This window comes from Pseudophryne corroboree, chromosome 3, assembly GCF_028390025.1.
Source record: "Pseudophryne corroboree isolate aPseCor3 chromosome 3, aPseCor3.hap2, whole genome shotgun sequence".
Taxonomy (NCBI): Eukaryota; Metazoa; Chordata; class Amphibia; order Anura; family Myobatrachidae; genus Pseudophryne; species Pseudophryne corroboree.
The window spans coordinates 345153128-345164445 of record NC_086446.1 but is presented as its reverse complement, the minus strand read 5'-3'; the positions used below and the strand labels follow the sequence as shown (position 1 = coordinate 345164445).

General features: G+C 48.7%; 1 protein-coding gene across 1 annotated transcript in view; it reads right to left on the bottom strand.

Annotated features, from left to right (window-relative positions):
• The window catches only part of LASP1 (LIM and SH3 protein 1), a 202835-nt gene that overhangs the window by 136952 nt on the left and 54565 nt on the right, over positions 1-11318 (bottom strand). Inside the window, exon 2 of the mRNA XM_063959703.1 lies at positions 3010-3104. Within this exon, the coding sequence (XP_063815773.1) occupies positions 3010-3104 (95 nt within the window). The remainder of the gene's footprint in view (positions 1-3009; positions 3105-11318) is intronic.

Genomic DNA, 11318 nt, shown 5'->3' with positions numbered 1-11318 from the left:
TCCATGTAGCCAAAAAGTGACAGGAAACTGAACACAGAATGCAGGGAGTCTCTTACAACTTCCTCTCTACACATATCAACCACTATTTGCATGTGCATCTGATTCCACACTGCTTCTAATGGTGTGTACGCACGGCGAGATTTTTTCTTTCGGTTTTGACTATGTAGTCAAAATCGCAAGAAAAGTTAGTGCAGATTGCAAGGTGTTATGCCACTTGCGTTCCCGATGCGCGGTCCCGCCAGGTCGGCATCGCAAGAAAAGATAGACTGTGCAGACAAGTCAATCCTTGCTAGATCGGTGTACTATCTAGTTCATCTCACATGTCAATGACATCTCACATAAGCCAAAATCGTAAGCACACATAGTCCATATCTCAAGGAAAGTTAGTCAAAATCGGTGGTGCTGGGCTCCGGGGAGTTCAGGGGAAATCACAAAGTGAAAATCGGGCATAGCAAGGATCTCACCGTGTGTACACACCATTACAGTTTGGCCATACTTGGGACGCGTGGCCGGATTACATTGCAGTTTGCTAACATGGTGACAGGAATTTAGCTATAATCTGCAAACCAGATTTAAGAAAACACCTTCAAAAATACGGATCTGCAGATAGCTGTGTGGCCATATACTGTATGAACAGCTTAACAGCAAAATAGTGGATAAGAAAACAAAGTATGTAAACCTGAGGCATTTCAGTCATGCTTTAAGCAAGCTACATAACCTGCACCTGTATTATATTTTTAAATAAATTATCACTTTACAGAAAGCTTAATGCTACAGTGTGGCAATGTCTGCGGCAACACATGTGATTGGAAACTTGTGCTCAAATTCCCCCCGTCCAAAATCATTAGGGAAAATGCTTTAGTGTTGTGGGTATGTCTACAGCGTACAGTGATGTGCAGAGTGCTGCAATAGGTCTAAGCAGTGTACAGCGCCATGCAGTGTCCTATAGGTCTGAGCAGTATACAGGGCAATGTAGTGTCCTATAGGTCTAAGCAGTGTACAGGGCCATGAAGTGTGCTATAGGTCTAAGCAATGTACAGGGCCATGCAGTGTGCTACAGGTCTAAGCAGTGTACAGTTCCATGCAGTGTGCTACAGGTCTAAGCAGTGTACAGTGCCATGCAGTGTGCTATAGGTCTAAGCAGTGTACAGTGCCAAGCAGTGTGCTATATGTCTTAGCAGTGTACAGGGCCATGCAGTGTGCTATAGGTCTAAGCAGTGTACAGGGCCATGCAGTGTCCTATAGGTCTAAGCAGTGTCCAGTGCCATGCAGTGCGCTATATGTCTAAGCAGTGTACAGGGCCATGCAGTGCACTATATGTCTAAGCAGTGTACAGTGCCATGCAGTGCGCTATAGGTCTAAGCAGTGTACAGTGCCATGCAGTGCGCTATAGGTCTAAGCAGTGTACAGTGCCATGCAGTGCGCTATAGGTCTAAGCAGTGTACAGTGCCATGCAGTGCGCTATAGGTCTAAGCAGTGTACAGTGCCATGCAGTGTGCTATAGGTCTAAGCAGTGTACAGGGCCATGTAGTGCACTATAGGTCTAAGCAGTGTACAGAGCCATGCAGTGTGCTATAGGTCTAAGCAGTGCGCTATAGGTCTAAGCAGTGACCAGGGCCATGCAGTGTGCTCTATGTCTAAGCAGTGTACAGGGCCATTCAGTGCGCTATAGGTCTAAGCAGTGTACAGTGCCATGCACACATAGAGCTACAGTCAGAAGCTATACAAATCATTAGGTCGACACCAAATGGTCGACAGTGGAAATGTCGACATGGCCAAAAGTTGACATGGACAAAAGTTTGACCTATGAAAGGTCAACACTGGAAAAGGTTGACAGGTACAAAAGGCAGACACATGAAAAGTTCGACATTTTTTTTCAGTGTTGTTTTTGCCATCCCAGCACATGGACCCCCAATTAGTTTACCCCTTCACTCGCCATGCTTCAGGCAAAGTTACTATTCCCAATTACAGTCCACATGGATGGTAAAGTACGAAAAAGTTTATAAAAAATTACAAAAAACTCATGTTGACCATATTTCGACCTGATGTTCACGTTAACCTAATGCATGTCACCATATGGTGTCAACCTAATAACTGTCTGACTATACACTATAGATCTATAGACCTCACACCGTCTAAGCAATGTACAGTGCAATGCAGTGTTCTATTGGTTCATATACACTGGATGCTTTTTCCCCCCGGGGAAAAAGCGGTCCATACACACCGTGGTATGTTTAAAGGTACATACACACTGGGCTCACCCTGCCGTTCATCTACTGGTAATACCAGTAGATGAACGGCGGCCGCCAGCGATGAAGCGGGAGCACGCATCGGCGCTCACCGCTTGTGCATACACACTGGGCAGCTCAACACAACAAAAGTGAGCTCCTTTCAGCTCAAAACCGCCCAGTGTATATGGGCCTTAAGCAGTATACAGTGCGATGCAGTGTGCTGTGGGTCTAAGCAGTGTACAGTGATTTGCAGTGTGCAAAATGTCTAGGCAGTGTACAGTGACAAGCAGTGTGCTCTAGGACTGAGCAGTGTACAGTGCGATGCAGTGTGCTGTAGGTCTAAGTAGTGTACAGTGAATTTCAGTGTGCAATGGGTCTAGTCAACAGTGACAAGCAGTGACTAAACAGTGTTCAGTACCATGCAGTGTGTGCTGTATATCTAAGCAGTTTACAGTGCCAAGCAGGATGATGCAGATCTAAGCAACTTACAGTGTCATGCAGTGTGCTATTGGTCAATGCAGTGTGCCATAGGTCTAAGCAGTCTACAGTGCCATGCGGTCTGCTATAGGTCTATGCAGTGAATAGTGACATGCAGTGTGCTGTAGGTCTAAGCAGTGTACAGTGATATACTGTGTGCTGCAGGTCTATGCAGCGTACAGTGCCATGCTGTGTTCTATAGGTCTATGCAGCGTACAGTGACGTACAGTGTGCCAGTATGTCTAAGTAGTGTACAGTGACTTGAGTGCCGTGCGCCTTAACATTTGGTCTTCTCACTCACGCGCTACAGTATGGCTTCTTGTCGTATCCCTTGTAGTTCTTCATATTTAGGGTCATCTTGCAAGTCTCGCAGTGGAAGCATGCTTTATGCCAAAACTAAGAGAGAAAGAACATACACATAAATGACTGGCTATCACACTCTACCACATTGTCTGTATTTTAATTTCAAATCAAGAAATGCATAGGGTAAAAAACTGTATAAGCCAAATGAACGGATTAACAGAACTGTATGTAGTAGCATGTCCTAGAAATAGAGAAGCATGAAAACACAATGCCAGTTTGTACAATGAGTGGTACAGTATATGATCAGGTTAGGCGTCACCAACAGGAAATTGCTCATTTATGGGGCCCATTTAAAAAAAGGACTCTACATGGGGCACAGCACAACTAAATTATAATAAAGGAAACAGAAATCTCTTCTAGTACTGGGCAAATTCATCAGCTAATTATTTCTTTGTTGGCCCTGTATCTTAAACCATCACCATGAACTAAGCTCCATTAGAAACCACGGTAAAAAATAAGAATTTACTTACCGATAATTCTATTTCTCGTAGTCCGTAGTGGATGCTGGGGACTCCGTCAGGACCATGGGGAATAGCGGCTCCGCAGGAGACAGGGCACAAAAATAAAGCTTTAGGATCAGGTGGTGTGTACTGGCTCCTCCCCCTATGACCCTCCTCCAAGCCTCAGTTAGGATACTGTGCCCGGACGAGCGTACACAATAAGGAAGGATATTGAACCCCGGGTAAGACTCATACCAGCCACACCAATCACACCGTATAACTTGTGATCTGAACCCAGTTAACAGTATGACAAACGTAGGAGCCTCTGAACAGACGGCTCACAACAAATAACCTGATTTTTTTTTTTTTTTGTAACAATAACTATGTACAAGTATTGCAGACAATCCGCACTTGGGATGGGCGCCCAGCATCCACTACGGACTACGAGAAATAGAATTATCGGTAAGTAAATTCTTATTTTCTCTAACGTCCTAAGTGGATGCTGGGGACTCCGTCAGGACCATGGGGATTATACCAAAGCTACCAAACGGGCGGGAGAGTGCGGATGACTCTGCAGCACCGAATGAGAGAACTCAAGGTCCTCCTCAGCCAGGGTATCAAATTTGTAGAATTTTGCAAACGTATTTGCCCCTGACCAAGTAGCAGCTCGGCAGAGTTGTAATGCCGAGACTCCCCGGGCAGCCGCCCAGGATGAGCCCACTTTCCTTGTGGAATGGGCCTTGACAGATTTAGGTTGTGGCAAGCCTGCCACAGAATGTGCAAGTTGAATTGTGCTACAAATCCAACGAGCAATCGTCTGCTTAGAAGCAGGAGCACCCATCTTGTTGGGTGCATACAATATAAGCAGTGAGTCAGACTTTCTGACTCCCGCCGTTCTTGAAATATATATTTTCAATGCCCGGACCACGTCCAACAACTTGGAATCCTCCAACTCGTTAGTAGCCGCAGGCACCACAATAGGCTGGTTCAGGTGAAACGCTGACACCACCTTAGGCAGAAAATGAGGACGTGTCCGCAGTTCTGCCCTGTCCGTATGGAAAATCAGATATGGGCTCTTATATGATAAAGCCGCCAATTCTGATACTCTCCTGGCTGAAGCCAGGGCCAGTAGCATGGTTACTTTCCATGTGAGATACTTCAGCTCCACCGATTTGAGCGGCTCAAACCAATGGGATTTGAGAAAATCCAAGACTACATTAAGATCCCACGGTGCCACTGGGGGCACAACCGGGGGCTGTATATGTAGTACTCCTTTTACAAAAGTCTGGACTTCAGGAACTGAAGCCAATTCTTTCTGGAAGAAAATCGACAGGGCCGAAATTTGAACCTTAATGGACCCCAATTTGAGGCCCATAGACAATCCTGTTTGCAGGAAATGTAGGAATCGACCCAGTTGAAATTCCTCCGTGGGGGCCTTCCTGGCCTCACACCACGCAACATATTTTCTCCAAATGCGGTGATAATGTTGTGCAGTCACCTCCTTCCTGGCTTTTACCAGTGTAGGAATGACCTCTTCCGGAATGCCTTTTTCCTTTAGAATTCTGCGTTCAACCGCCATGCCGTCAAACGCAGCCGCGGTAAGTCTTGGAATAGACACGGTCCCTGCTGAAGCAGGTCCCGTCTTAGAGGTAGAGGCCACGGATCCTCCGTGAGCATCTCTTGAAGTTCCGGGTACCAAGTTCTTCTTGGCCAATCCGGAGCCACTAGTATCGTTCTTACTCCCTTCTGCCGTATAATTCTCAGTACTTTTGGTATGAGAGGCAGAGGAGGGAACACATACACTGACTGGAACACCCACGGTGTTACCAGAGCGTCCACAGCTATTGCCTGAGTATCTCTTGACCTGGCGCAATACCTGTCCAGTTTTTTGTTGAGGCGGGACGCCATCATATCCACCATTGGTTTTTCCCAACGGTTCACAATCATGTGGAAGACTTCTGGATGAAGTCCCCACTCTCCCGGGTGTAGATCGTGTCTGCTGAGGAAGTCTGCTTCCCAGTTGTCCACTCCCGGAATGAACACTGCTGACAGTGCTATCACATGATCTTCCGCCCAGCGAAGAATCCTTGCAGCTTCTGCCATTGCTGTCCTGCTTCTTGTGCCGCCCTGTCTGTTTACGTGGGCGACTGCCGTGATGTTGTCCGACTGGATCAACACCGGCCGACCCTGAAGCAGGGGTTTTGCCAGACTTAGAGCATTGTAAATCGCTCTTAGCTCCAGTATATTTATGTGAAGAGACATCTCCAGGCTTGACCATACTCCCTGGAAGTTTCTTCCTTGTGTGACCGCTCCCCAGCCTCTCAGACTGGCATCCGTGGTCACCAGGACCCAATCCTGTATGCCGAATCTGCGGCCCTCTAACAGATGAGCACTCTGCAACCACCACAGAAGAGACACCCTTGTCCGTGGCGATAAGGTTATCCGCTGATGCATCTGCAGATGCGATCCGGACCATTTGTCCAGCAGATCCCACTGAAAAGTTCGTGCGTGGAATCTGCCGAATGGAATCGCTTCGTAAGAAGCCACCATCTTTCCCAGGACTCTTGTGCATTGATGTACAGACACTGTCCCTGGTTTTAGGAGGTTCCTGACAAGTTCGGATAACTCCCTGGCTTTCTCCTCCGGAAGAAACACCTTTTTCTGAACCGTGTCCAGAATCATTCCCAGGAACAGCAGACGTGTTGTCGGGGTCAACTGAGATTTTGGAAAATTCAGAATCCACCCGTGTTGTTGCAGCACTACTTGGGTTAGTGCTACTCCGTCCTCCAGCTGTTCTCTGGACCTTGCCCTTATCAGGAGATCGTCCAAGTAAGGGATAATTAATACGCCTCTTCTTCGCAGAAGAATCATCATTTCGGCCATTACCTTGGTAAAGACCCGAGGTGCCGTGGACAATCCAAACGGCAGCGTCTGAAACTGATAATGACAGTTTTGCACCACGAACCTGAGGTACCCTTGATGTGAAGGGCAAATTGGGACATGCAGGTAAGCATCCTTTATGTCCAGGGACACCATAAAGTCCCCTTCTTCCAGATTCGCTATCACTGCTCTGAGTGACTCCATCTTGAACTTGAATTTTTGTATGTACAGGTTCAAAGATTTCAGATTTAGAATAGGTCTTACCGAGCCGTCCGGCTTCGGTACCACAAATAGCGTGGAGTAATACCCCTTTCCCTGTTGTAGGAGGGGTACCTTGACTATCACCTGCTGAGCAAACAGCTTGTGAATGGCTTCCAATACCGTCTCCCTGTCTGAGGGAGACGTTGGCAAAGCAGACTTTAGGAACCGGCGAGGGGGAGACTTCTCGAATTCCAACCTGTAACCCTGAGATACTACCTGCAGAATCCAGGGGTCCACCTGTGAGCAAGCCCACTGTGCGCTGAAATTCTTGAGTCGACCCCCCACCGTTCCTGAGTCCGCTTGTAAGGCCCCAGCGTCATGCTGAGGGCTTTGCAGAACCCTGGGAGGGCTTCTGTTCCTGGGCAGGGGCTGCTTGCTGCCCTCTCTTACCCCTTCCTCTGCCCCTAGGCAGATATGACTGTCCTTTTGTCCGCTTGTTTTTATAGGACCGAAAGGACTGCGGCTGAAAAGACGGTGTCTTTTTCTGTTGGGAGGGGGTCTGAGGTAAAAAGGTGGATTTTCCGGCAGTTGCCGTGGCCACCAGATCCGATAGACCGACGCCAAATAATTCCTCCCCTTTATACGGCAATACTTCCATATGTCGTTTGGAATCCGCATCACCTGACCACTGTCGCGTCCATAAACTCCTTCTGGCAGATATGGACATCGCATTTACTCTCGATGCCAGAGTGCAAATATCTCTCTGCGCATCTCGCATATAAAGGAAAGCATCCTTTAATTGCTCTATAGTCAATAAAATACTGTCCCTATCCAGGGTATCAATATTTTCAGTCAGGGAATCCAACCAGACGACCCCAGCACTGCACATCCAGGCTGAGGCGATGGCCGGTCGCAGTATAACACCAGTATGTGTGTATATACTTTTTAGGGTAGTTTCCAGTCTCCTATCTGCTGGATCCTTGAGGGCGGCCGTATCCGGAGACGGTAACGCCACTTGTTTTGATAAGCGTGTGAGCGCCTTATCCACCCTAGGGGGTGTTTCCCAGCGCGCCCTAACCTCTGGCGGGAAAGGGTATAATGCTAATAACTTTTTTGAAATTAGCATTTTTCTATCTGGGTTAAACCACGCTTCATCACATACATCATTTAATTCCTCTGATTCAGGAAAAACTACAGGTAGTTTTTTTACCCCCCACATAATACCCCTTTTTGTGGTACTTGCAGCATCAGAGATATGCAAAGCCTCCTTCATTGCCGTGATCATATAACGTGTGGCCCTACTTGAAAATACGTTTGTTTCATCACCGTCGACACTAGATTCAGTGTCTGTGTCTGGGTCTGTGTCGACCGACTGAGGTAAAGGGCGCTTTACAGCCCCTGACGGTGTCTGAGACGCCTGGGCAGGTACTAACTGGTTTGCCGGCCGTCTCATGTCGTCAACTGATTTTTGTAATGTGCTGACATTATCACGTAATTCCATAAACAAAGCCATCCATTCCGGTGTCGACTCCCTGGGGGGTGACATCACCATTATCGGCAATTGCTCTGCCTCCACGCCAACATCGTCCTCATACACGTCGACACACACGTACCGACACACAGCAGACACACAGGGAATGCTCTTATCGAAGACAGGACCCCACTAGCCCTTTGGGGAGACAGAGGGAGAGTTTGCCAGCACACACCCAAGCGCTATAATATATATGGGAACAACCTTATATAAGTGTTGTTCCTTATAGCAGCTTAAATATATCCAGTATATCGCCAAAAAATGCCCCCCCTCTCTGTTTTACCCTGTTTCTGTAGTGCAGTGCAGGGGAGAGTCCTGGGAGCCTTCCTCACAGCGGAGCTGAGCAGGAAAATGGCGCTGTGTGCTGAGGAGAATAAGCCCCGCCCCCTATTTCGGCGGGCTTTCCTCCCGTGGATTTAGATAACTGGCATGGGTTAAATACATACATATAGCCTTAATGGCTATATGGGATGTATTCTTTTGCCTTAAGGTAATAAAATATTGCTGCCCAGGGCGCCCCCAGCAGCGCCCTGCACCCTCCGTGACCGCTTGGTGTGAAGTGTGTGACAACAATGGCGCACAGCTGCAGTGCTGTGCGCTACCTTCATGAAGACTGAAAAGCCTTCTGCCGCCTGTTTCCGGACCTTCAATCTTCAGCATCTGTAAGGGGGGTCGGCGGCGCGGCTCCGGGACGAACCCCAGGGTGAGACCTGTGTTCCGACTCCCTCTGGAGCTAATGGTGTCCAGTAGCCTAAGAATCCAATCCATCCTGCACGCAGGTGAGTTGAAATTCTCTCCCCTAAGTCCCTCGATGCAGTGAGCCTGTTGCCAGCAGGACTCACTGAAAATAAAAAACCTAAAAAAACTTTTTCTAAGCAGCTCTTTAAGAGAGCCACCTAGATTGCACCCTGCTCGGACGGGCACAAAAACCTAACTGAGGCTTGGAGGAGGGTCATAGGGGGAGGAGCCAGTACACACCACCTGATCCTAAAGCTTTATTTTTGTGCCCTGTCTCCTGCGGAGCCGCTATTCCCCATGGTCCTGACGGAGTCCCCAGCATCCACTTAGGACGTTAGAGAAATAAACTTTGTTAATAAAACAAACGTATGAAGACCATGCTAATGCATGCCAGAAACGCAATCCACAGTAGGGAGTATACTGCACAGTAAATTCTCCATAATCACTGCACCTCAAATGATAATGGCAAGCTGATAAAATGTATTTGGAACTAGAGAGATAAAATGATGTTTGTATGTACAGTATCTCTTTTAAACCCAGATTCTAGCACAGGTGGCCAATTTTATTACAGCTACTGGGCTAAGACCCATTAAGCTAAGAAAGTAGGGCAGCGCACACTGCAAAGTAAGCCACACCGGCAGCTGCCTCTGCTTTCTGTCCCTTACATGTGTTTTTCCTGCATTGCACTTCAACCTATGCAATCGTTTGCATTGGTAGCATGCTTCAACACGCGGGAATATGCCATGCAGGATTCTAAAATTGTCTAGGACACTGTTCAAACGAAGTATGCGGTTAAGATACCAGTTGTCGGAATCCCGACACCCGTCGAAATGCAGATGCTGGAGTCCCGATAGGCTCGGGGGGGGGGGGGGTTAGATTTAAAGGATAGGTTTAGACACTACAGGGGGAAGGTTATGGTTAGGCACTAAGAGGGGAGGGGTGGGGAGGAGGGGGGGGGGGGGGAGAGGGGTAGAGGTTTTGGTTCAGACACCGCAGGGGGAAGGTTAGGGTTAGGCACTAAAAGGGGAGGGGGGGGGGGGGGGGGGGAGAGGTTTAGGTTTAGACAGCACAGGGGGAACGTTAGGATTGGGCACCAAGAGGGGAGGATAGGTTTAGACACCACAGGGGGAAGGTTAGGTTTAGGCACTAAGAGGGGAGGAGAGGTTTAGGTTCAGACACCGCAGGGGGAAGGTTAGGGTTCGGCACTGAGAGGGGAGGGGGAAGGAGAGGTTTAGGTTTAGACACCACAGGGGGAAGGTTAGGTTTAGGCACAAAGAGGGGAGGAGGGGAAGAGAGGTTTAGGTTTAGACACCACAGGGGGATGATTAGGTTTAGGCACTAAGAGGGGAGGAGGGGGCCGAGAGGTTTAGGTTTAGACACCACAGGAGGAAAGGTCTGTGTCCGGGTGGGGGGGGGGGGGTGGGGGGGGGGGGGGGGGTTTAGACACCACAGGGGAAAGGTTAGGATTAGGCACTAAGAGGGAGGTTAGTGTTAGGCTGCCGGAAGTGAGGGTTAGGGTTGGGGAGAAAGGGGATAGCATACTTACCTCGCCAATGTCGCAATTTTAAAAATCAAGATGTTGTCGTCGGTTTTGTGCCCACCAGCATCCCATCCACCGGTCACACATACTGGACCCATTTAAACTTATCTACCTATTTCTAAAGCATTTTCATGCCATTAACATGAAAAGTTAATAAAAAGCGTATAGGAGTGAATTAGCACTTAAGGGGATATCCAATTAGCCCCGGTAATTTACCGGGGCTAATTGTCCCGCCGGGGGCTATCCTATTACCCCCGATAAGCCAGCACGAGCGGTGGCTTATCGGGGATTACCTGACGCTGCACCGGGTGCTGGATCCTGACAACTCCCGGTGCAGCGTGCCGCCGCTGACTGCCCGTGAGACACACAGGCACAGCGCAGCACGCAGACCCCCAGCAGCAGTCACCCGGCGGCTTACACCAGCCAGCGGCCACACAGCATCCGCGTCATCAGCAGGAGGACGGGGACAACGCAGCTGCACTCAGATCCCAAGCAGCAGCAGTCATCCGGCGGCTTCCCCCAGTCAGCGGCCATACAGCATCCGCTTCATCAGCAGAAGGACGGGCACGCTGCAGATTTTACCGGTCATCAGGGATGTTCTTTCACCTGCCTCAGGCAGGCGAAACCAAATCCCCGAAAACGTGGCTCTTTATACCGAAAACACATAGGTTTCTTTGAACCAGTGTGTTTTCGGGAGATAGGGCAATCAATCTGGATAGTCTGTAATAAAAAAATAAGATTTTAAACCTACCGGTAAATCTTTTTCTCCTAGTCCGTAGAGGATGCTGGGGACTCCGTAAGGACCATGGGGGTATAGACGGGCTCCGCAGGAGACATGGGCACTATAAAGAACTTTAGAATGGGTGTGCACTGGCTCCTCCCTCTATGCCCCTCCTCCAGACCTCAGTTAGAGAACT